Source organism: Trachemys scripta, chromosome 1 (genome assembly GCF_013100865.1).
Source record: "Trachemys scripta elegans isolate TJP31775 chromosome 1, CAS_Tse_1.0, whole genome shotgun sequence".
NCBI classification, from domain to species: Eukaryota; Metazoa; Chordata; order Testudines; family Emydidae; genus Trachemys; species Trachemys scripta.
In genome coordinates, this window is record NC_048298.1 from 91,185,414 (window position 1) to 91,211,406 (window position 25,993).

Here is a 25,993-nt window from a genome sequence, read left to right on the forward strand (position 1 = left end):
AGTGACAGGCGCCCGCCCCAGGCCGTGCTGCGCGCCGCGCCCGGAGCCAGCCGCTCTCCGCGGGGAGCCGCGTGCCCGGAGCTGCGCGGGGCCGAGCCGGGGCGCTGCCAGTGGCGCTCAGCGCCGCCCCGCGTGGGACACAAAAGGCGCCGACATCGCGGCGGCTGGAGAGAGCAGCGGGGCGGGGAGCGGAGCCTCCCTCCCGAGCCAGCCCGCGGCCTGGAGAGCGCCGCAGCCAGGTGACAGCGCACCTCTCGCCCCCGGCCGGGCTCGCCCACCCCTCGCGGCGGGCAGCGCCTGGCTGGTTGCCGCGGAACGCACCGCTGCAGGAGGGGATGTCCCGGGGCGGGGAGACTCAGTGGAAGCAGCAGCCCGGGGGTTCCCAGTTTACTCCCCTTCCGAGTTTGCAAGTGACCGGATCCGGCTCCTCTTCCCCCGCCCAGACTCGCTCTCCCCCCTGCCCTCCCTCCCGCCGGCCCGAGGGGGGCTGCCGCTGGCACCCAGCTGGGGAAGTTGCAGCTCCTGCCTGAGCCGGGTTAGGATCCGGCTCCCTGTCCCCCTAGCTGGTCATGGCCCCGCAAGCCTGGCCCGCCCGTGGGGCGTGGGGGCACCCAGGAAGCAGGAGTGGAGAGGGGCCATTTCTGCAGAGTGTTTGCTTTGACAAGGGGCCAAGCTTATCCCATGCGGGTAACTCTGTTGATCTCAGTGGCGTTAGCCCGGGGCTGAACGTGGCTCCCTGGCTGCATTTGAAGGATGCCTTGTGCTACTGTTGTTGGGATGTAATTAGTTCCCCCCCCTCCCTTTCCCCCAGTGTATCTAGAAGGGAGGAGTTTGGAGGCAGGATGTAAGGGGGGGGGCACACACAGAAATGTCCGTGCTCTAGCACGGTGTGGAAAGAATCTGGGCAGGATGCGTCCACAGAGCGGGAGTTGCCAGGGCGGGGGTGGGAAGGCGCCAGATATGGAAGCATCTTGTGGAATTGTGCCAGGTCACAAGGTGGGATTGAAAGTTGTTACTTTGTTCGATTTCCCCCAGGCTTTGGCGCAGTCCCTGTCCAGCAAGACAGCAGTTAATGTGAGGAGTTTGTGCCCATGTGGGTGGGCTCTTAGAGGGGGGAATGAAGGGAGGGGGAATTTACAACCCTATAAACGGTGGAACATAGTGGTGGATTTGGGCCAAGTATCTGCCTCCACGGCTGTTTCACGTTTTGGTTGGTGTGCTTCAGGGAGGCTGCTTTATAGAAACAGGTGCCAGGCAGGCACTTACATGGACGAAGCTTTGCTCTTTCTGCAGGACATGTGTTCTTTTTCTGTCCACGAGACCTCTAGTCCCAGTCCGAGCCAAGCTGTTTGGCTTGTGACATGCTGGAAGAAATAGGCTAGTGTCTGCCTGCTGGCTTGTGTAGAAGCTGAGCTAACTTGTTGTTGTTGGAGCAGCCTGGGGCACTGGAAATGGAGGTCATGGGGAAAGCTGCAGGTGCCGCGTCAGGCCATTTACTGGACTAGTGCTGATGCCCACCTGGCCCCCTAACGCTGCCAGTGCATCTCGGTCCTGACCCATGGCGTCCCTTGCTAAGTTAGCTTGGCTTTGGCTGAGCAGAGATTGCTCGGTCATGCTGAGCTGTTGGGTGGTGGTGAGAGGAGACTGGCTGAGATCCACTGAACTCTCCTCGCTTTTGGCACAAGACAGGATTTGAAACCATGTTTGCAGGGGTGAGAGGCCAATGCAATAACCCTCGCCCCATCCCACCTCCAGGATAGGAGACTGCCAACCCAGTCTGTTCTGAGCTGCTGCCTTTCAGGCTTTCCTGTCCCCACGACTCTCAGGTGATGCAACCCCTGAGACCCCAAATTCCAGTGACATCTCGGGGAGTGAGGCTGGGTGAGTGAGGATTGCATCTGTGCATTCAGAGCATCTCCAAGGCCCTTTCTCCTGTCTGCCCCACTGCAGGACATCCCTTCCTCTCCCCCACAACTGAGTGCACATTTGTGGGCCTACCCCATGTTCAACCCAGCGCCAGGCAGTACCTTCGAGTTCTCATGCTCCCCCATCTCTTTCTGTTGCTCTCCCAGGTACCTTGTTGGCTAGTGATTGAGTCTCCTCTGTCATGTCCAGACGCAGCCAGCGCCTCGGGGCCACCCGCTATTACCAGGGTGATGATGATGGCAGCAGCAGTGGTGGCACTTTGCTACTGGGTGGCCAGGAGCCCCCCTTTAGGGACAGTCCTAACAGGTAAGAGGGTGCAGGGTGGGGGGCCAGTCTACCTCACCCCCACCTGCAGCAGGGTTGCGAGGTTTGTCCGTAGCCCAACTTGAAAAAGGTGAGGAGTCAGTTTGCCATAGTGTGAATTTCCACTCCTGAGCCGCAGGTCAGGGGTCACTGAGAGTCTGTCCAGAGCTCCTTACACCATTCTGTGGGAGGTGAGGGCCTGTCCCTGAGCGCTCCGTGCTTATCCTTAGAGGGTCAGGGTAGTTAGGGTCTGCCCAGGGCACTGCATCCACTGGTGGTGAAAGGAGCATAAGAGAAAAGCTACTGCTACTTTCCTGGCTTTATCAGCCAGATTTCCTTGCCGCACCAGCCCATGGCTGGCTCTGGGTAACCCCTGTGTGCCTCACAATCATCTTGCACCTTATTCCTCCCCAGCAGGAGCACAGCGCTCTCGCTTGTCATGCATACTTTGGCATTTCCTGGCCTTGCCCTCGCTCTTGTACCACCGAGGGGGATGCAATGATCAAAACGGGGGCGTGGGGTCCAGCTGTGCACAGTTACACAGCGCTGAGTCGTCAAGCTTGTGCTGGGAGGCCCCCGGTAGCCTGGGTTATGGGTTGTTGTCAAACCGTCTTCCCCAACCCAGCAACCTCTCCTGATCAGATACCTTCCAGGAAAACCGCAGCAGCTACAGAGGAAGCAGACAGGAAGCAGAGGGCAGGGTGTTCGCTTGAGGGTGGCAGGATGGTCCCTGTGATAGGCCAGAGGTGTGTGTGGAGGGAGGTGGCAGGGGACTGCCCCCAGCTGAGCTCTTATTTTGCAAGGATGGATGACAGCAGTTTACACTGTTTAAAATGTGCTGTCGTGCTCTGGTTCTCTCCTAGCTCAGGCTGGTTTCACTCCAATGACTTCAGCAGCGGTGTGAGTGAGAGGAGGGGAGGCAGGGCCCCGGGCAATGTAAAGCCTGACCGGAAGCAAGGCTGGCTCTGGCTCGCCACTCTCCACTTCCCCCTTGTCACCCTGCACATGTGCACGCAGCGTAGGAACTCTCTCTCATTTCCTTGCTCCGGGCAGGACCCTACGGAGGAAATCGAGCAGCATGAAGCGCCTCTCTCCAGCCCCCCACCTGGGACCTACCCCTGCCACCCAGACCTCCTACTACAGCGAGTCTGTGATCAGTGAGTCCTACCTGGGCAGCAGCAGGGGACTTGCTGGTGGGGGCAGCGCTGCCTTTGATGACCCACAGGACAGTGACTCCTACTGGGGTGAGTGCTGTCTCCCCTTGGTGCCAGCTGTACCCTGTCCTGTCACCCAGTGGGACCCCTGCCCCCCCTCCCCTTTGATGTGAAAGAAGAACATATTAACTGAGACCTGGGCTTTGTCTCCAAACTGCTTCACCAATGGGACCCCAGATCTGCCTTGGAAGGTGCCCCCTTAGCTGGGAGCAGGAGACACATGAGGGAATTGAGTCTTCTCAGCTCCTGTCCACTGGACTGCGCAGGTTGCCAATGACTTGAGTCAGTGGTCAGAAAGCCATGCACGCACACATCCCCCTCACAACAGAGCAGCCCTGAGTGAAGGAACGCAGCCCCACAGGGGAAGACTGTTGCCCTTCTTAGCCAGTACTGATGGGGCACCAAGATCAGTCCAGGGGAATTATCAGGGTAGCAGGTATTGGGATTGCTGAAGACCACGGTAAGTGCGTAGGGGTGGGCCTCCCTAGTACTGCGAGGGTAATTGGGCACACCCTGAGTCACCAGCAGCGAGCCCGCTACCCTACAGAATTCTGTCCCCTCCCCTGCCTGGGGAGGAAGAGGAAAGAGGGTGTTGGCTAGTTTCTCAAGGGGACTCTGTTTCCTGGACAGGTGGGGAGCTCTCCGCGAGGAGGAGGAGAAGAGGCACAGGAGGTACGGAGTCCAGTAAAATCAATGGGCTGGCAGAGAGCAAGACTTATGACACCTATGCCTCTTCATCTGGCTACTCCTCTGAGGATGACTATGCAGGTAGGGGTGGCTCTGACACCCTGAAGGTGGCAGCAGCATGGGTAGCAAGGTTGCCGGGGGAAGAGGCCTCCCAATAGAGACCCACTTAGGTCCTGGCTCCATTGCATGGGGAGAGAATAACCTCACAACCAGGGCAGGCGATCATCATTTCAGGCTCACCTCAAGCCCGGCTCTGTGACCGCAGAGAGGTTGGAGTGGGGTTCCCCCCTCACCTCAGGTCTGTCTCTGCGGCTGGGGGGAGAATAGTTAACATTCACTCACTAAGGCATCAGGGCCCCCCCACTGGATGCTGGAAATCCCACCCGCTATTCCAAAGCCAGTGAGTGAAGACATGAGACCTCACTTTTGTGATATACGGCCTTTTCTTCCTTCCTTTGTGCCAGGTCGCTCTTCCTTGGATCAGAACAGCACTGGTTCTGGGTTCAGAAATGCCATCTCACGAGCAGGCTCTTTTCTCTGGTTGGTGGTCACTTCTCCAGGTAAGTGTGGGGCCGTCAGCGTTCTCTGTAGGCAGCATTCTTCCACGCACACTGACGCCTGCCACCCTCTATGCACACACATGCAGTAGTCATGGGTCAGAAGGGTATTTTCTCATGTGCTGTTTTAAAAACAAATCAAAACCCATGGAAGTAAAAACCATGCCCGCTAAAGGACTGTGAAAGTTAGGAAAGAGAGATGCGTGGAATAGCCGGAATACTGAAGGCAAGTCTGCAGTGTGTCTGTCTTCGAGATGGATTATTCTTACTTATCATTTGTTTAGCACCATTGGTGTGCTTGGTCTTTGCAAACCCGAGAGAGAAAAAGCCTTTACATACCTCAAAGGACATTATAATGACATTTATTTCTATTGTGGTACAGTCCAGGGGGCCCATTAATACTATTTATTTATATTGTGCCTAGAGGACCAAGTCAGGGATCAGAGCCCATTGTGCTAGGCGCTGTACAAACACACAACTAACAGATGATCCCTGCTCCAAAGAATCATTGCCCAACACACTAGGTGCTGTACAGTCTAAATTAGATGGTGGTGCTGGGCTAGATCATGCAGTAGGTGAGCAGGGATGGTCAGCACTCCTAGCAGAACAGATCTCATTCAGTATAATGGATTTCTTTCTTCAGGGAATTAATGCCTCAGGGAAGAAGTGCTTTTAAGGAGGGATGGGCGCTTCTGTTTGTGCAGCACCTAGCACAAAGGGGTCCTGGTGCATGACCTTGGGCTCCTAGGTGCTATGGTGGCCTTAACAACAAAGGGTGAATAGCCTTTCTAAAGAGCAGGGAGAGGGCAAGAACTCCGGAGAAAGGAAGCAGGCATGCTGGCCAGAGTGCGAGGAAGATACGAAAGGGGCATCTGACTGTTCTGATGCCATGTGTGGGTCTTTGCAGGCCGGATCTTTGGACTGTTGTACTGGTGGATTGGAACCACGTGGTACCGCCTCACCACTGCAGCCTCTTTGCTGGACGTCTTTGTCTTAACAAGGTCAGTGTGGATTGGAACCAGAAACAGAGGGAAGCAGGTTGGTGTGGATCTGGACAGGGCAATGGACAGGTGGAAGGTGTGGGGTGAGGAATACAAAGTCCCCACAGGGAAGGAACTCAGTGAGATATTCGTGTGAAGGACCCCAGTAAAGCTGTGAGGACAGGGGTCAGGTTTTTTTGTTGTTGTGGCCAAAACTGACTATGGACCCAAGCTGGGCTGTGTGGGTTGAGATTCAGGGTGTAACTTGCTTCCAGAACTCCCCCTTCTCCGCTGCCTAGTACTGTCCAAGTGGATGCAGAAACTCCCTGGGCAAGAGGGCATGGGTAGCTGCACTGACATCTGTTCCTCGTCCCCTCTGCTCTCCAGGCGCTATTCAGCTCTGAAGAAACTCCTTCTGCTCCTGCTGCTGCTGCTGCTCCTGGCTTCCATTGCTTATGGTGAGTCATCCCAGGCTCCCAAGCTGTCCTCCCTGCCCCCCTCTCTTATGCCCTGGACAGAGTGGCTCTAAGCTCAGGAAGACATCCTGAGCTCTCTGCGGCAATGCGATGGTCCTGTGAGGTCACAGGAGAGCCCGCATCCCTCTGTGCTGTACATGTGTCTGTATCCAAAGGCCCGCTCCCTAAGGCAGGTTCCAGTGAGCAGGAAATACTTTCACAAAGGGCCAGGATGTTGTGAGTTTGGCCCTGGCCCATGTAAATCCAGCATTAGCGCTATGCTTGGTAACCACTGTTTAATATTCTGAACCCATCCCCTGGGTCCAATCCCCTGGACTGTGAGGGGATCCAGCTCCAGTTCCGAATGCTACAGCTGACCCTTATTTCCAGAATGAGTGAAACCAAACCCTCCCATCCACCCTCCCCTTGTAGCCCTTGGCTTTGTGTTCCCAATTTGTAGTTTAATGATCAGAAATAAAACCAAACTGAATTCTTTAAGGTTCGAGCCTCCAGGGTGGTTCAGGTAACTTAATTTTGTGGAGGACTGTGAATGACATGAGTGATAAAATTAAGGACTTTATTTAATATCAAATACACCTCTACCCCGATATAAAGCTGTCCTCGGGAGCCAAAAACTCATACCACGTTATAGGTGAAACCGCGTTATATCGAACTTGCTTTGATCTGCCAGAGTGCACAGCCCCGCCCCCCAGAGCAGTGCTTTACTGCGTTCTATTCAAATTTGTGTTATATCGGGTCGCGTTATATCAGGGTAGAGGTGTAGTTAGTTAAAGAAAACAGGCATGCTCTGCATTTATGCTTACGTTCTAAGATGAAATGATGTATCCCGTGGAGATCAGTCCTGGATGAGAAGAATGGGTGTAATCCTTTCTCTGTACCTGGTTGGTAGATGGGCGTGCCAATCTAAAATTAGCGTGCTGTCCTTCTTATAATCACTTATAACAACACTCCATAATTAATTAGCATTAGGCCTGCCTTTTACCATATCTATATTTCCACCCCATAATTAAAATACCTTCTACTGCCTCACTGGCAATTTAATATTAGATTTGCCTTTAATTAATAGCTGCATAAATGCCATACCAATGACTATCCATATAGATAACATTTTCCAAAAGAACAACGTTTTATCTAAAACTGTTTTGAAAAACAGCTAGGACCAAAACATGTTTTGCAACATGACGGGGGAGCTATTTTTAGGAGATAGATTTATTTTTTTTTTGAGCCTACTTATGTTTCAGCACATTCCTGTATAACATAAGCAAACAATCTCTGTAGGCTACACCCTATAGCAGCAGTCCCCAAACTTTTTATGTCTCCCCCTCCGTCCCCCTTACCTGTAATGGACTGCCCCCGCCCCTGCCCCCCCAGGAGCCGGGGCTGGGAACCGAGCTGGGGGCAGAGCAGGGCTGAGTGGTGCTCCATTCCTGCCCCCTGTGGGGCTGGCCTGGGCCCTGCTGCACCTCCAGGCACACCCCATAGTTTGGGGACCACTGACCTAGACCATCTGGGTCAGGAGCCGAATTCTATTGCTTTGTCCTAGCTTCAGCATATACAACACTGCAGGGGGCTCTCTGCTGCCTCCTGTTGTGGTGATGGTCATTGCTGTGAACTGCATCAAAAATAATGTGTACCTGAATGAGAGGAGCCCACCTTATGGTCACTGTGGTGAAGTCACAAGGCCTGTTTGCTTTCTGTTCCTATCTGTGAGCAAACAGTCTCTGAAGCCTGTCTGGGCATTTCTGATGCACCTCCATTTGTGGTCTATTGTACAAACCTCCCCCGCCCCCCACACACTTGAACCAACCAGTCCCCTTTTTGTGATGCCAGGTGCTTGGTATTTCTACCCCTTTGGATTCCCGATGCTCTACCCTGCCATGTTTTCTTGGGGAGCAGCAAAGCTTTCGCCCCCTGTTGCTGGGGAAGACGAGGTGCTTAGAGCCGGGGATTCGTCTGCGTTATTTCGGGTGAGTGCCAGAGGGATCTGGGGTGAGGGGAGCTCCAGCATTTCTGCTCACCCCTCCTGCTAACGCACCTACCCCTTAAAATCTCCAGCAGCAGGGTTAGGCAGACTGAATGTGGTTGAGGGACTCCGTCTCTAATCTTGAGAGCAGCTCCCTCCTCATGCCCTGAAAATGAAAGATGCGGGGACAAGGGAGACGTCTGTAGCCTCTGGGCCTGGATTATTTCCCACCTGTATGCATACAGCCCGCCTCTGCTAGCTGAGCAGAGGTAGGGTGACCAGACAGCAAATGTGAAAAATCGGGACGTGGGGGGGGGAATAGGAGCCTATATAAGAAAAAGATCCAAAAATCGGGACTGTCCCTATAAAATCAGGACATCTGGTCACCCTAAGCAGAGGTGCCCCTTTAGTCTGAGATTGATGCGTGTGCCTGCATGTGCATCACTGCCCTCTGCTGGGGTGTGACTTATGTAAGTGCTCACTTATATAAGTTCCTTCCACTGGCTGAGTGGGGGGCTGCCCTTCAAACACCTCTGCAGTCCAGTCCTGCCTGTATTTGTTCACACACCACTGCCCCCTGGTGGAGAACGGAGGACATGCTTGTATATATCCGCTCCCTCTGCAGCCTGCGCTGGCGGGTCACGGTTGGGTACAGAGCTGTCAGGACAGCTGGGTAAGGCTGCCACTGTGTGTATTGTTTGTTTTTTATGTTTTGTTTTGTTTTCTTTTCTTTTTGCCACCCTCGGGGTAAAAGGCAGAGCAGCAAATCCTGTCTCGGTTTCAAAGTCTGGAGAAACGGTTCCAGACCCTAGAGGCGGAGGCATCCAGGCTGGAAAAGCTGGAGCTCCAGAGAGGGGTGGCGGCCGGGGGAGGCCTGACACACGAGGCCACGCTGACACTCCTGGAGGGGCTGGTGAGCCGTCGAGAGGCTGCGCTGAAGGAGGACTTGGCCCTACATGTCCAGGTAGGGGAGGTGGGGGCCTCTCCTGGGGAAACCTGGCCTGTTCCACCTACTTCTCCTTTAAAGTCACAGCCACCTCTTTCCTTCCCGTCCCCCTGGCCTGTTGCTGTGGAGGTGGGAGAGGGAGATGGGGGATCATAAGGCTGTTGTGGGGCTGGGGGTCAAGGTGGGTGGGTGGTGGGAAGGGCTGATGGTGGTTAAGTGGTAGGATTGGGGTCAAAGTGGGTGGATGAGGGTGGCATGAGTGGGGTTGGGTGTGTGTAGGTGAGGGTGGTGGATACAGGGAGTATGATCTGGGGTGTGTGTTGTGTAATGGGATAGGGTTGGGGCAGCTGGAGTATGGCAGGTATGCCATAAAGGTGGGTGGACAGCAGGTGTGGGGGAGAGGATAAATTGTGGGTGAGGTGGTGTATGTGCTGATCTCGCATCTGCTCACCGATCTCCCTGCAGAGCGAGCTAGATACCATCCAAGGCCAGCTGCAGAAGGATTTAAACGGGCGCCTGGAGAAGATTACTCAGGCATCTCAGGTAAACTGACCTCCCTCTTTAAAGCATGCAAGTACCAAAAACAGGGGATGCTACAGTCCAGGAACTTTGCTCCTGTTCAAAAAGAGGTGTCACTATAGGGGCCAAGCGCGCTTAGGGAAGGAGGTGCATTTCACTTCAGTACCTGCAGCTGTGGGACTGCAAGCGCATAGGATCCCATAAGCTAAATGCAGTTGGACTAGATCAATTCTCGAATAAGGAGACCACCAAGGAAAACCGAAGTGCTGCTGGTGATGCAGCAGGATTTGCTCTTCCCTTGAATTAGTAGGTGTGCTGTGCCGCTGATGGAAACCTAAAACCCAGGCCCTGACCGCTTGTGTGAGTCAGGATCTCATACAACTTTTCACAAGCGATGAGGCGTTGGCTCTGAAGAGCTTGCGTGTTCTAGACACAGTCATACATTAACACACAACAACGCCCTTCCTAAAAGGTGGCAGATTCAAAACATACAAGCAATACTTTTTCACACAATGTCTAACTAGACTGTGGAACGCACCACCACAGGAAGTTGTTGAAGCCAAGAACTTAAGACTCAGAAAGAGGTTGGACACTTACATATTTCTAACAAGAACATCCAGAGTTAGCATAATTAGGAACACAAATGTTGTAGAGGATACTAACCTCATGTTTCAGGGTTTCAGCCAGTCTCTGAGTATTAGAGACCAGGATGAGACCTAATGACGGGGGGGCAGATTATCCCATGCATGCCTACTAAGGGGTTCTTACACCTTCCTCTCAAGCATCTGGTGCTGACCACGGTCACAGACAGGATACTGGGCTAGATGGACCTGGGACAGGTCCAGATTAACTGTTTGTGGGCCCAGTGTCTGGACTGTGGTCCGGCCACCTACTCTGCCTGCGCTCCAACCTGAGGCCCCGCCCTTGCTTGGGCTCTTTCCCCAGAGCCACGTGCATGGGGGGGCAGAGGGGGTGGAGAGAACTGAGCAGGGCTAAGGCTCAGGGGGGACGGGGCTTCTGAGTCTGAGCACAGTGCAATTGGCACCATTTTGTAAATCCATTACTGACCTGGGCTCTAATCCAGTCTGGCAATTTCTGTGTTCCTATGCGAAGTTGTTAGACACTCTCCCCTCCCTTCCCCACCCATGTGACAGATCTCATCCTGTCATGTTTGTTTCCTTTATACTGCTGCTTTCACAGGAGGTGGAGGCCCGGATGCTCCAGCTGAATTCAGAATGGCAAAGGTAATCCTGCCCGTCTCTCGGGAAGTATTCAAGTGTAGCCGTGTAGTCGTAACCTGTCCTCAGCCTGCTTGGGCTGATGAGATTTCTAAAGGAGCCGGTAGCGGGAGGTGTCGGTTGGGATCCCGCAGGGATCGCTCTGAAGCCTGATCTGGAACCCGGGGCTCCATGGCACATCTACGATACCAAACTGGGAGGGGTGTCTGATTCTGATGCAGCCTGGAAAACTGCAACAAACGTGGGCAGGAACCAAGATCAGATTTGACTTGGAGATCAGCAAGGCAATATGTGGAGGGGAAAGGCTCCAGCACACAGCTAGTGGGCGGGAGAGAGCGAAACCTGGAAAGCAGGGATGCCGAAAGGGAGGTGGCAGCAAGGCTCGGCAGCCTGGTGGATGTGCTCTTGCAGTTTTGAGATGGTGGCAGAGAAAGCCAGTGTGCTCTTTGGCTGCCTGTGCAAAGGCGGTGTGTCCGGGAGCAGGTAGACGGCCGTCCCTCTCTCTGTGACTCTGCCAAGATGGCACCTAGATCACTGTGCTCAGGTAGGGCACAGCAACCCCAGGAAGACCTCAATACATTGCTGCTCTTCTCTAAACTGGAGGTGCCATGGCGTAGCTCGCTGCCTCCATTGCACCTAGGTTGTGTTCTGCTCATTTTGCTTTATTTCTCCCCCCCCTTTTTTTTTTTTTTTTTTTTTTTTTTTTTTTCTCTGTAGCTCGACACAAGAGGGCCTGCAGGGGAGCTTCCGGCAGGAGATGGGCAGGCTGGAGGCGCAGCTAGCAGGTTTGAGGAAGGAGCTCGCACTCCTGGCGTCTGACCAACAGGCGGTGGTGAAGCACGTGGAGTCACTCCCGGGACAAATCAAGGGAGTGCGGGAGGATGTGAGTCTCAGACCCCGGCCCGTCCCCTTAACGGAAGTCCCATTTTACCCATTCTCTGCTAAACTGTGACGTGGGAATGTCTGGGTGATGTAGGACTGTGTGGTCCCACCATATGCTAGGCACCTCTGGGTTGATGATTTCCCCCTCCCCTCCCCCGTCTCTCCTCATGAGCTGGACACTTCCAGGAGCGGTGACCTTTCCTTTTGCCACAACCTGGGCACCGTTAGGGGTGGTCCTCACGTATCCAGTATCATCCAGGGATGGAGGCTTCCCTGCACGTAAGGGTCTGTAGGCCAGACTCCCAGGGCCCTTGTGTGGTGTTGCTCTGTCCACATGCTCTCCATCGTTTGTCGTGCTCTGCGGTGCAGATTCCCTCTCCTGGGCTGAGCTCTTTCCCTTGGTGGTTTCAGGTAGAAGCGCAGTTCCCCCAGTGGATCAGCCAGTTCCTGTCGCAGCCCAGGGAGGATGGAGTGGGCAGCCTGGTTCTCCAGCGTGAGGAGCTAGAGGATCAGCTCCGGAAGCTGGAGCGCAAAATCCTCGCCAGAGTCTCTGAGGACCAAAGGGTGTCTGCGCGGGATGCCACGGCTAGCATTGGGGTAGCGCTGCAGCAGGAGGGAGTCACAGGTGTGACCGAAGAGGTGAGGCCCTGCCTGCTCAGCAGCTTCCCCTGAGTAACTTACTTGGGTTGGGGATTGTGGCATGGCACACTCGAGTGTCAAAGCTGCGTCGGGCTGTTTGAGTGTGTCGGGCTGTCCGTGCATGTGTGCCAATGTGGGGCAGGCCAGCCTTGAAACCCTTACATACTTGCATACACGGGGTGTGCCAGGGCATGTGTGTGACAGGCTGGGGCTCCACGTGTGTGTGTGTGCTCATGGTTAGGTGTGATGGGTGCAGTGTGTGTGGCTGAGCTGCTGTCCCTAGCATGTACACAGGTATGTATATGCCAAGCCTGCATGTGTGGCTATGTGCCAGAGCAGATGGGGCTGTGAGGATCAGGGGTTTAGGGCTTCATACATTTTCTATGACCTATTTATTGCTTTTTTTCCTCACTCCCAGAACCCTGACAGTAAATTGGGTTGGGGTTGCCAGGGACTTGCTTTGGTGGTTTGTACATCACAAAACTGGTTTCTTTTAAATACTGTATTAAACCCTCGTGGAGAAAAGGAGGAGGCAGGGTGGGGAGTCAAGTCACTTACAGCCTGATTTTTTTTTTTTTTTTTTTCAGAAGTGCTGAGAGTTTGCAAACCCCGCACTGAAGTCACTGAGTAGTGGGGGCTTGCCACCTTTGATAATCCGACAATTAAAACGCAAAACACTCAAATATATCTTTATATAAGAGGAAGGATGAGGTTGTGGCTCAGGCAGTGGATTGGGACTCGGGAGATCTGGACTCAGTTCCTAGCTCTGCTACCGACTCCCCCTGTAACCTTTTAATTGTATCCTCTCTCTGTGCCTCAGTTGCCCCCTCTGTAACATGCAGGTGATATTCCCTTTCCCACACCCTTTTTCTATCTTGACCATTTATGCTGTAAAGTCTTTGGGGCAGGCATTGCCTTGCTATCAGGGCTGGATTAATGCTCCTGTGGGCCCACGCCTATTAGATTTTTGTGGGGCCCCTGTATACAAGTCTTTCCTAATTTAAAACAAAATTATCACAATTATGGCATCGAGGCTATTAACGCCATACTAAACTTGCCTTTAAATTAACACAAAGCCTTTCTGTGGTTACATTTCAATCTTAAAACATGTAGAATATAGTTAATTCAAAATAGCCTACTTACCTTAGAACAGCTCTTATATTAGTTGTTTTCTGGGAGGGAGTTTGGGTGCAGGAGGAGATTCTGACTTGGGGCAGAGGGTTGGGGTGCAGGAGAGGGGGCGAGGTGTAGGTTCCAGCTGGGAGGCGCTTATCACAGGTGGCACAGCAGGGGGCAGGCAGGCAGGCTGCCTGCCTGCCGTGGCCCTATGCTGCTCCCGGAAGTGGCTTGCTGCTGACACGTTTCTGCGTGCCCCTCAGAGTGGGATAGTGTCTCCGTGTGCTGCCCGTGCCTGCAAGTGCCGCCCCCGCAGCTCCCATTGGCCGGTTCCCAACCAATGGGAGCTGCAGGGACAGTCCGGGGGGGGGGGCAGCGCGTGGAGCCACTTCCTCTGCCAGGGGTCGCAGAGACATGCCAGCAGCTGACCACTTCAAGGAGCGGTGTGGGGCCACGGCAGGCAGGTAGCCTGCCTGAGCGCCATATTGCACCGCAGAACTTTTAGCGGTTGACTGGCAGAGGCTCCAGGATCAACCAGTTAATCGTAATCAATGGGTTAGTGACCACTGAATTGTATATAATTTATTTTTGCGGGACCCCCCCTTAGCCCAAGGCCCTGTGTTAATCTGGCCCTGCTTGCTGTGTGTGTGTGTGTGTGTGTGTGTGTGTGGCATCTAGCATACTTGGGGGCAGGGCGCAGGCTCAGCTGGTGTCTGTAATACAAATACTGTATATATTCGTTCATAAGCCAAATTTTTATAGTAAAAATGGGAAGCACCAGAGAAGGGGGTCAGCTTATGAACGGGTATAGAGAGGGAGAGTGGGAACACAGCCCCTTCCCCCAACAGAGGGAGCAAGGAGGCAGCACAGCCAGAAGGGAAGAGGTGGGGTCAGAGTCTCTCCGCTTCTGGCCACGCTGCTCTCCATCCAGCCTCCGAAGCAGCTGCAGCTCCTGGGCTGGGGCTGCGGCCGCACCGCCCGGCCCCGCCCCCTGGAGCGGGCTGTGGCCAGGCCAGAGACATCCTCCCCAGATAAGGTGGGAAGGGATGGGGAGAGTGTGGGGGTCCTGGGCTAGGGGTGGGGTCATATGGGGAGTGGTCACAGGTGTTACTCCCTGACCCCCAGTTTTTTTCCCCAAAAAACATTTCCCCACCAGTTGCTGTCCCGGCCCATCAGGGTAAGCAGCTGGCGCGCCGGGACACTTTGTTTACTTAGGTTTACCTCCGTGCCTGCGGACGCTCGAGATAAACAAACCATCTCAGCCCACCAGCAGCTTATCCTGATGGCCCAGGAGCCAAAGTTTGCCGACCCCTGAATTATAGGGTTGGCTTATGAATGGGTCATAAAAATTTTCCATTTTTACTTATCCATCTTGGGGGAGTCGCCTTATAAACGAACTGGCTTATGATCTAGTATGTATGGTAATTAATAACAAATAGAGAAGGAATAAGAGAGTTTAAAAACTTTTTACAAACAAAAGGAAAAGCCCTGGTTTGAAAGTCTTTTAAATAGTATCATGTCTTTGGGGGGAGAAAAAGTGAGTCCATTTTAGGTGGTAGCTCTCAGGTTGTGGTGTTTTAAAGTTCCATGCTGTTTCTTAAGACAAATGCCTACAAAAAGAGGAGATGGGAGAATGCAGCCGCTGCCTGCTCTTTTGCTTGCCGATCAGTTGGTGGAAAGAGAACCTGCGGGAACTTAAGGGCTAGTCTACACTGGCAATGCTAATGTGCTGCCATGGCAGCTCTTTAATGTGGCTTGTGTGCTCGCAGCAGAGCGCTGGGAGAGAGCTCTCCCAGCACTCTTAAAATACCACCTTCATGAGGGGCGTAGCTCCCAGCTCTTGGAGCACGGCTCCCAGCGCTGGTGCACTGTCTACACTGGCGTCTTACAGTGCTGAAACTTGCAGCGCTCAGGAGGGTGTTTTTTTCACACCCCTGAGCAAGAAAGTTGCCAGTAAACTTTGCCAGTAAAGCGCCAGTGTAGACAAGTCCTTAGGGTCACATCTCTGGAGGGGCTCAAGACCCAGCCACGGTTGATGGGAGGGGTCTCGCTTAGGCCTTGGCTACACTTACCAGCTAGTTCGACGGCTGGAAATCGAAGTTCTGGGTTCGACTTATCGCGTCTAGTCTGGACGCGATAAGTCGAACCCGGAAGTGCTTGCCCTCGACTGCGGTACTCCAGCTCGGCGAGAGGAGTACCGCGGAGTCGACGGGGGAGCCTGCCTGCCGCGTGTGGACCAAGGTAAGTTCGAACTAAGGTACTTCGACTTCAGCTACGTTATTCACGTAGCTGAAGTTGCGTACCTTAGTTCGAATTGGGGGGGGTAGTGTAGACCAAGCCTTAGATCCTGTTTTTTGCCTGGTCTGGCCAGCACATCTTTCAGGATCAGGAGAAAGGAAGCCCAGCAGCGTGATGGTAATTTCCTGGCATGCCATGGTGATAACCATAATGGTTATGCTGGTGATGTGGTGGTTATTGGGCACCCTGCCACTGTGGATGAGCTGTCAGGGTCTCCCCAAAAGAGACCTGTGTGAAAGGGATGAGGTCACCACGCTATCACGGCTCTTGAGCCATAACAAGGCAATACTGGCTCGTGTTTTTAGATGCTGTCTCTCATTTTAAGAAGATTCTGGTCTGTGGTGTAACAATTCAGTGACCTCACCTGAAGCCCATAATCAGCAGTTCCTCTAATTCCAACAAACACTGTTCACATTACTTCTGTTCAGTTTTACTTCTTTCAGTGGTTTTAGACACCATGCTTGGGGTGCAAATGGCTTCCCTGCCACCTTTCGCCCACTTGGGCAAGTCAGCGTTTCAACCAACGGCAGAGTTCAACGTGTGTCCGTCCGTCCATGAGTGGCTGTATAAAAATGCGTGTGCCTAGGGACAAATGTAGGAGGCAGGGGTTTGCGTGTGATGGGCTGCACATTATGTGCTGACCATTGTGCGTGTTGGTGTGTGCATGCAGAGGCTGCACCTATGAATGTGCACGTGGGTGTGTATTGGGATTGTGTTTGATCAGTGTGTCTCCAGCCTTTGCATTCAGCTCTGTTGTGTCCTTTACTCCTTGTTGCAGCAAGTGCACCTCATCGTGAACCGAGCCCTGAAGCGCTACAGCGAGGATCGCACTGGAATGGTTGATTATGCCCTTGAATCAGGGGGTAGGTGAATCAGTGGCCGCCTCACCTCCCTCCTCCAATGGCCTCAAAGTATAGAATGGGGGTGTCAGACTGAAGACGCTCTCACTGTGTTAATCAGAGGAAGGACTTGCTAGGAGACAGCAAGTCCTGACAGCTTAGCGCATAGCCAGGCATCTGGGCATGTGAAGAGGGAGGGTATTGGACTGGCTCTCACGCACGCAGAGCATTACAGTGGGACTCAGCTGGCCAGCCCAGCCTCACCGGGCGAGAGTCCGTGTACGGCACAGCACGCTATGGTTAGAAGGGGAGTTCAGCCCTGTCCGTAGGATGGTTCTTGTCTATCGCCCTGTGAGCTGAGCTGGAATATCTCCTCCCTGCCCTGTACGTTATGCTCTGTTTGGGATCTTCCTCTCCCCAGGCAAGGCCATAGTTAGATATACATAGAGGGCATAACTTTTGTCACCTGGCGAGGATGCTGTGGTCTCATGTGTTCTTGTTTCCCTTTCAATCCCAGGGGCCAGTGTTATTAGCACCCGGTGCTCAGAAACCTACGAGACAAAGACGGCACTGCTGAGTCTGTTTGGGATCCCCCTGTGGTACCATTCTCAGTCTCCACGGGTTATCCTGCAGGTAGGGACCAAGCTGAGTGGAGAGGTGTCCGTATTTCCCCCTGTGAACTGAGCTAGAACTTCCTGCCACTGTGGACTATTCCCTGCCTGTTGCCCCAGTGTGAGCCCAGCTGGATAGTTCTCGTAACACCTCCCTTGACCCCCTGATTTAGCTAATTCGTCATTGGTGCTCAGACTGCCATCACATCACCCTTGACTCATCTCCTCTCCCGTCCTCGGAAGTCACACTTCCTCCATTTCATTCCCCTTCTCTGGGTTCTCACAGTGTAGCGATCGGGTCTGAACATGGGGCTAGGGATGCCTCCCTGACACCTTGTGTTACACAAGACATCTGTCCTGGCACGAGGAAGGGGGAACAGGGGAGTTAGGTGTGCCGTTTGTCACCTGATCTTACCTTAGCTGGGATCACAGCTGGGTCCTCAGACTCCGGTCGTTGGTATGTGCCCACTGACCTCATTTGTGGCTTTAGTTCAAAAATCATGCTGTGAATGTCCTTGGAATTTCCATAGCAGATCAGGCCCATGCTCCTTCTAGCCCCGTGTCCTGGCCCTGACAGCGTCCAATGCCAGATCCTCCAGAGAAAGGTGTAAAACGCACCATGTGTGAATGCAATGCTGTAACCAGGGGAAGACCTTTCTTCCTCATCCCAGCTAGTGAGCTCTTTGTCACGAAGCCTGAGGGCTGACAGCACTTGTAATTGTTAACAGAGCTAGCTAGTGTCACTGCAGATGCTGCACCACTTTCTCTGTGGCAGTCAGGTTCTGGGACAGCTCCTTTGAGTCATTCTGCCACCTGAGGATAGGCCAAACCCTCCCCTGCCCCTGATCCAGAACCAGCCCCAGGGGCACATCTGTGTCTTCCTCCCCACAGTAACTGTGGGTTTCACACCAGCCCAGGCTTACAGTGACTCCTTTGCAACATCTTAGAGGTAACTTTGTGCCACTGCAGTGGGGCAAAGAGACATGGGGGTGGGTTGAAGATCAGACCCAACATTTTCTTCATGTCTTGCACTGTGGTGTGTTATCAGCTGCCACGTTGAATTCCAGAGGTGGCTGCACTTCCCAGGAGGGTCAGGGATCCCAGTATAGCAGCTTGTAAAGTGCTTTGGGTCAAAAGGGCCTAGAGAACTGCGTGAGGTGATGATTATTACCGTTACCTAAAGCTGGTTTGGTTTTGTGTTTTGTGTGTAGCCGGACGTTAACCCTGGAAATTGCTGGGCTTTCCGTGGATCTCAGGGCTTTGCTGTTATCCGTCTGTCCAGCCCCATTCGCCCCACTGCTGTGACTCTGGAGCATGTCCCAAAAGCCCTCTCGCCCCTGGACACCATCCCCAGTGCACCCAAGGACTTTGCCATCTTTGTGAGTGTCTGTCTCTGCACGGAAATGGGGGGGAGAGGAGGAAAAGTCTGTGTGTGGGAAAGGGGACCCGGGTGGTCTTGGGATCTTTTGCCATTCATAATCACCCTTCAGTATTGGAGATGAGGCTGTTTCCTTGCCTCAGAGATGGTCTCCCTGCTGTCTCCCTACGGGGGTGCTGCAGAGGGCTGGTGTGTTAAGCCAAGGGACGGAGTGTTGCAGAGCAAGGTGAGATGGGGAACATGGGGAGGGAATATCCTGTGAAAGGAGGCAAAGCAAGCTAGGGGTTTAGTACATGGGAGGAGGAAATGTGTTGGGGAGGAGGTATATTGGGGAGAGGAGGACAGAGACTGAGTACCTGAGGGAGGAGGAGATGTATGAGGGGAGAGGGAATGGAGTACATGGGAGGAGGGAAGGGAGGGGTTGACTGGGGGGGGTCCATATGATGTGGGGACATTTTAGGAGGGACGGAGGCAATGGCTGGGGGTACATGGGGAGGGGATGGTTTGTGGGGAGGTGGGTGGGATGGGTATATGGTTGAGGAGGAGGGTGGGGGTACAAGGGGAGGGAAGGGCTGAGGATGTGCACCTCTTAGCCATAGGTGTTGGAACTAGGAGTGCTGCCACACCCCCTGGTTTGAAGTGGTTCCCATCATATCCAGGGTTTACAGTTTGGTTCAATGGCTCTCAACACTCCCACTATACAAATTGTTCCAGCACCTCTGCACACAGCCTTGTCCCCCCCACTGCTCCTGCGTGTTCCCTGTCCTCTCACTGCCCTGTTTATTTACTTTGGCATGGGAGAGCAGGAGTGGAGTTTAACTGCACTTGTCTGTGTCTCCCTCTGCCCCTCTGGGCGCTCTGATCACCCCACGTTCCTCCTCTCTCTCTCTCTCTCTCTCTCTCTGCTTCCTCATCACTCCACCCTCCCTTTCTTCCCCACCTTCACTTGGTCTCACAGGGTCTGGACGAAGAAGGACAGCAAGAGGGCATCGTTCTCGGACAGTTCACCTACAACCAGGATGGGGATCCCATCCAGACGTTCCGCTTGGAGGTATGGAGGAGGAGTCGTAGGGCCCCAGGGTGCTCCATGGATACTGAGGCAGGACGCTCTAGTATTTAGAAGCCAGTTGAAGTGTCATCACACAGGCCGTGTCCTTGCCAATGCCGTTACCTCTGCTGTGCCAGGGTCTCTGCCTGGAGCTCTTTGGACGGGGTGGTTTGGCCCAGTGCATTCCCAAGATGGGCCCATTGCTGGCCACTGTCTGAGGTACAGTAGGATGCAAGGATAGGTGGGCTAATGGCCTGATCCAGTGCAACAGGAGCAGGGAGACCGGATTAGACAGGTTAATGGTCTGATCCAGTGCAGCATGCGCTTGCATGTGAACTACAGGATGTTTTGGCTACGGACTCTGGAGGAAGCGCCCCCCCCCCCTGTGATGCTCCCCAGGGGTTCCCAGGGTTATGAGGCTCCTTGCCACTACCTGCCCTTAGCGAAAAGCCATCTTGTCTGTGCCTGCTGTGCTTCAGCTCCCTGACACCAACAGCCTTGGGCCACAAGCATGGACTTCCAGGTCCCCACAGACCTCGCCGTCTCTGCAGGCTAGTGCTAGGTACACCCCAAGTGCTCGGTGCATTTCCTGCACTATCCAGGCCCTGCCCCTGGACCCTCTCAATAATAACCAGGTTTGCTGTACCAAAGAGACCGTGTACACACAGCTTGACTGGCCCAGGTCCTTGATGATAACACAGCACTTAAAATCTACTTACAGTGAAAACAAATAGGTTTATTTACAAAAATTAAGATTGAAGAGAGAGTGAGCAAGGATATTAAGAACATGTTCCATGTAAAACAAAAGATATAACACGCTTCTTAGTCTTACCTGAACTCTGACGGCCTAAAATCCTTATCTAAAACAATTCTTCACCTAAAGCAACCTCCCAGCATCACTAGCCCACCATCTAACTTTCTTGAATGCAAAAAGCGCTGTCCTTTTTGCTTCCTCGGTGAAGGATGACAAAATGTCATTTTGCTTCTCCTTCTATTTCCCCAAACTCACTGTTTTCTCCCCCAAAGACAGGATAACTCCCGTAGTTACCTTGGAGCCAACACCCAAAGAAGGGATCTCTTCTCATGCTCCTGTTTGATTCCCATTCCCCTCCCCCACCAACTATTTTTCTTGTTGCCTTTCATATGTAAGTAAATAAGGTTTCCACTGTGTTGGCTTTACATTACTTGATTTCCATCACAGGCAAGGATAGGTGAATAGACACGCTTTGTCTAGCAGAAAACCCGTTTGTCCGCTCTGCCTGGTTGCAAAGTTTAAAACATAATTTCAGTGTGTATATGTAACTTCTTAAATATCATCAGTACATACATTTTACTACTATATTAATGACCAGTAAGTTACCAGCTTTCATTTGATACCTTACAAGACACTATTTATGGATAAATGAATACCATGAAGGCAGTGCGTTAGGTGTAGGGAGTTTGTCAGGCCTTGCTCTCACAGGAGTTGCTGTCACAGAACAGTGAACCCTTTGCTAGTTGGCATGGAGGGGGTCTGAGGGTCACACTGACCCAGACCCTGGCCTGGGCTGTGGCTTAGTTAGAGAGGTGACTTTTTCCTTTTGGGAAGGTCCTCTGGACCTGAATGGATAATGCTGTAACCTCTCAATAGGTTTCTTTCTGAGCTGTCCTGTAGAACTGAATAGAAATTCTCCTCCTGCTATAGAATTCTACAGGAAGGGTCCAAAGCCTACAGAGAGGTTCTCATTCTCTGATTGATACCAAGGGCCAGACCCTCCACCCCACTCTGTTTGCACTGCTCTGGTGGCACAAAGCAACGCTAAAACTGGCTTCTCCACCCCTGGAGATCCCCCCTGCATAGGGGACCCCTTGGCTGGTGTAGAATCACTATTGTGGCTTCTATGCCCCACCCCATTTTTGGTCTCCTTGGCATGGGGGTGTGGCCTGGGAGACGGGTCCTGGGTCCCCTGGGACCCAGCCATGCATGGGTCCTACTTCTGTATCTGGCTGACCCATGCATGGCTGGGGCACATTTGCATCTAGATGATACCTGGTTGCTGGGGCAGCCTGGGGAGACCATTGGATAGGACTAAGGCAGAACCAGGATCCAGGGGCCGCAAAGATGGCTTAAAGCCACTTCTGCCCCCACCCTTTCCCCTCTGGTCTTGTGCCAAACACGGCTTTGCAAGACCAGAGGATCTGGCTCATTTAAGTTTGTAGAGTACTTTGTATAGGGCCCTATTGGTTCTGTCCTTATTAAATTCTGAGGGTGAATAGGAACTCTCCAGGATGTGTGAAAGTGAAGACCCTTCCTGAAATCAGTGAGGAATCTGTGGGGAACGGGGGCTGACTCTTGCCTAGAAATGGTGTTGCTTTCTCCAGAGAGCGACCCAGACTATGAAATGTCTCCTCTCTTCCTTGCCCAGGATGAAGATGTGGGCACGTTCCAGGTGGTGGAGCTACGGATTCTGAGCAACTGGGGTCACCCGGAGTACACCTGCATCTATCGCTTCCGTGTGCATGGGGAGCCGGTCCACTAACCCCTCCCTGGCTCTCCCCTGCCCCTAGCTGGCTACCTCAGGTTCTGTGCCGGCCGCAAGCGACAACCATGGCAGAGAGAGGTTGTCTCCAGAGAGAATGGCAAGCCGGTTAAGGAAATTCTTCTTCTTTTTGCCGCTTCTCTCAAGTCCCAGGGTGAGAGAGGTGGGGGAATGACCACCCTTGGCAAACCTAGTCCCCATATGCTTTTCTGTGCTGCCTCTTCCAGAGGGAAGAGTTTGTATTGGGTGGTGGTGGTGGGGAGGGGGAGGGATTTTAGTGTTCAAAAGGTGGTGTGATGGGGAAACGTGGCTTCAATCCAGGTCAGGCCAGACATTTTAACTTTTTTAAATGTCTTTGCAGTCCAGACCTTTCTCCACCTCCCTCTTCCCAGCCCCATCCCTTCCAGATGTTAAAGAAGACTACAGCATAGTGTCCCAAGTTTTATGAACGAACATATATTATTATCAGTGGGGTGAAGGAGTGATCTATTTATGGCATCGTTGGCTGGGTAGGCGCCATCTAAATGTCAGGGAGGGTGGGCACATGACCAAATAATTTTGCACTATCGCCTGTTTCCTTCCATTATTGGATCAGTGGTTTGTTTTAGTTAGACCCAGTGGCTAGCTTGCCATGGGTTGAGTTTGGATCTCATGACCCTGGAAAGCTGCTAACGTACCTGCTAGCTAAGGGAAATAATGAGGACACAAAGACATGTATTAAAGGGTTAATATATAAGCAAAAGACTGGGGTTTTAGTCCTTGGGGGGGAAGATAATCTAATCTCCCTGGGATTGTAAAATAGCCTCAACAATGCAAACCTTCCACTCAGGTCAGTGTATTATATAGTCATCAAGAAACACCTTCCCTTCCACCGCCCCTGAGTGCTATTGGATTTCACCAATACGCGAGGCTGTGGCCAGAGTGGGAGAGGGTCCCGTATTATTCCCACACATGTGTGGTGTTCTCACATGTAAATCCCCCAATTAGTGCTAAACATTCACAAGTCAAAACGTCTGTGTTGATGTCCTTTAAAACTCTTTTCCCCCCGACACTGTTTTTAGTAATAATGAAGGATGTACTTTTCCATGCAATGTATAATTAACCTATAGAACTTTGTACCACAAGGGAGACCACTGAGGCAAATCACTTAGATTAATAAAGGGCTAGCCACTTAGAGTAGCATTTGTAGTAGCACTAACTAGAGTGAAATGGCCAGGGCTATTTAATCCTCAGGCTTTGAGGTGTGAACTGATCAGTAGCGAAGTGCATGATCAGATGCCATGGCCCACAGTTGGAGACCGGGTACTAGGCTCGATGGGCCAGTGGTCTGGTAGTGCCTGCCTGCTTTGCTTTTGAAAAACCCTAGTCAAAATTATAACCGTCTGTGGTGGGTGTAAAAAAAAAAAAATATATAATTATACCCCCACTGGTTTATGTACATCTGTATATAAACAACTGTACATAGGGGGGTAGAGTCTAGGCTGTAGTTATCCAGACACATGGGGTTTGTTGATGGGGGACACAGGGCAGATATGAGAGTAGTATTGTGACCACGGGAAGTGGCACAAACCCCGCAGGATAACAGGGGATACGAGACAATATTATACAAGCTTTGGGGATAAGGGGACGACGACCCTGACAGCTCTGATCTGGGGAAAGACAGCAGGCCGAGCAGAGGGTGTGGTGCGAAGGGTGCTGAGACACAGAGCTTGTGGGGCTCACTGTAAGTAGGGGTGGTGAGGTAAGCCAGTGCAGCTTGGTTCAGATCAGTAAGGACCCTGCTACCAGGCCTGCAAGGGAGAGTAGTAATGGTGGTAGCAATGGTTCCAGGAGGGGGCTTGTGGCTGAAGCTGGGACTGGCCTTTTCCCTCAGGGGAAGGGTGGGCAGGTCTGTGTCACAGCCGTCCCCCATTCACAGCTGCCGTCCTGGGCTGAGGCAGTGTATGGGGACGGTTGGACAGGGCACGGCTGACAGCTACCTCTTCCCATGGATTTATCTGGGAGAAGGGAGACAGCACCAAGGTGGGAAAGGCCCCTCCACCCCAGATTTGAACCACAAGGACCTCCCTGAGGGCTGTTAGTGTTGTTCCCAGCTGGGAACAAGAGAAGGAGGGGAGAGGGACCTGTGAACAGGCTGGCTGGGGCCTTATTCTCACCACCACACCCACTATATCAGCTTTGAGCCGCAGGACAGAGTAGGAGTTCATATTAGTGGCCTTGAGAAGGTAACATGTGTCTTCTCAGAGAAGGGTTGGGTCTGTCTCTCTAGGTTTTGGCCAGCACGTTCTGTTCTTAGTTCAGCTTATGTTTTGAATTGGTTTTTATGTATCCATATTTGTCTTCTCTTTATCTGAAAGAAAAGCCAAGGGCTCACTTTGTATCAGCCCCATTTGAGGCTGGCACCCCCCAAGTCAAATTGGGGCTGTGAGGTGCGGAGGGTACTGAACACTGATTTTTGCAAGGTTGTCTCCAAAACCTGTTGAAGTCCAGTAGGGCTAGGATGGTGTGAAAGGGAAGTGAGTGGGGGACTCCCTTCCACAGCTGGCAATGGGCTTTTTCTGGCCCACATGTCTAGCCTTAAATCTGCTGGAGAAGTCAAGCAGTGCACATCCTCTTGGTCTGCTCCTCCATTGCCTCATCAAGCATGTGGCTCTGATCCATGTGCCCATAGGGATGAGGGTGGGCCAGCACCTCCTTTTGGAATCAATCACCACTACTCCTAAATTGGCTGCAGGGGGTGGTGACTGGGTGACGAATGGCTCCTACACCAGATGCTGATTGCCCCAGGCACCAAGTGGGTTCCTGCATGGAAGTGCCTGGCCCCAGTCCCTAGAACTCCGAGTCCACCTGCAAGGAACTTGGACTGGCAGTTGAAGATGGGTTGGCCAGGGCTTTACAAGCCCCTAGGAGCAGTGGACCTAGCCTCTGGTGCTTCTACTGAACCAACCCTCCCCCAACATCTAGGCATGTTGGAACAGTGATGAAAGGAGAAAAGGTTCATTAACTCTGCCTATGCTCCAGGACCAGCTGTCAATTGTAGGGCAGAGGGTGTTTAAAATTGCTGCTTCAACTGCAGCCCTGCTTCTTACCAACATGACAGGTAATCATGGTACTAGATACAGAAGATGAGTACAGCAAGATGGTAATAAGTGGGAAACATCTGCTAAGGCAGAGCTTCTGTTTACTCCCCTTGAGCTGCCTCACTTATCCCCCTCTCTCTCTTTCTGTGTGTGTGTGTACCAGGAAAGTGTTATAAATGAACCTTAAGCAAACCAAGCTGGGTACAGGCAGATTAATCTGTATTTAATTCTGTAGCCTATTGCAAATGCTGCACTGTTTTGTTTGTTTTTTTTTTTTATCTACAGACTGTAATTTATGCCTATGCAAAAAAATCCAAGACAATAAATTATGTCAAAACCGTTGAGATTTATAGACTTTCCTCTGATGTGTTTTGCAATTGGGAAGGAGGGGGGCAAAGCTTGTACAGAACTCATTTTCCATTGGGAGAGGAGGGAAGAGACAGAGCTAGATTCACAAGGGGGACTAAAGCCTTGGAGCACTTGACTTGGGGCCCTGCCACCACAGGCACCAACTTTTGTTGGCACCAGTGGGAGATTGCATCCCTTGCCCCAACTCCACTCTGACTCTGCCCCCTCCCTGCCCCTATTGGATCCCTCCCCAAATCCCTGCCCTGGCCCCGCCTCTTCCCCAAGCGCTGCATTCCTCCTCCTTCCCCCCTCCCTCCCAGGCTTGCTGGGTGAAACAGCTGTTTCATAGCGCAAGCACTGGGAGGGAGGGGGGAGAAGCAGGACGCAGTGGCCTGCTCAGGGGAGGAGGTGGAGCTGAGGCAGAGG

The 25,993-nt window shown here is 52.7% G+C and overlaps 1 protein-coding gene across 1 annotated transcript; it reads left to right on the forward strand.

Annotated features, from left to right (window-relative positions):
- Positions 1-25,563, forward strand: SUN2 (Sad1 and UNC84 domain containing 2). Its single transcript, XM_034776422.1, has 18 exons — positions 1-239; positions 2,073-2,232; positions 3,283-3,473; positions 4,074-4,211; positions 4,595-4,690; positions 5,595-5,688; positions 6,055-6,125; positions 7,974-8,110; positions 8,861-9,070; positions 9,518-9,595; positions 10,772-10,815; positions 11,527-11,692; positions 12,103-12,330; positions 16,523-16,607; positions 17,101-17,216; positions 18,406-18,573; positions 19,531-19,623; positions 22,026-25,563. Exons 2-18 carry the CDS (start codon positions 2,108-2,110, stop codon positions 22,137-22,139), a joined length of 2,154 nt encoding a protein of 717 aa, XP_034632313.1. The 5' UTR covers positions 1-239; positions 2,073-2,107; the 3' UTR covers positions 22,140-25,563.
- Positions 25,564-25,993: the final 430 nt, after the last annotated feature.

Bases quoted from the DNA above. Each gene is read 5' to 3' on its own strand.
- SUN2 (XM_034776422.1), top strand. From the start codon at position 2,108: ATGTCCAGACGCAGCCAGCGCCTCGGGGCCACCCGCTATTACCAGGGT. The intron at 4,691-5,594 runs GTAAGTGTGGGG...GGGTCTTTGCAG, and splicing joins GTTGGTGGTCACTTCTCCAG to GCCGGATCTTTGGACTGTTG. The intron at 9,071-9,517 runs GTAGGGGAGGTG...ATCTCCCTGCAG, and splicing joins ACTTGGCCCTACATGTCCAG to AGCGAGCTAGATACCATCCA.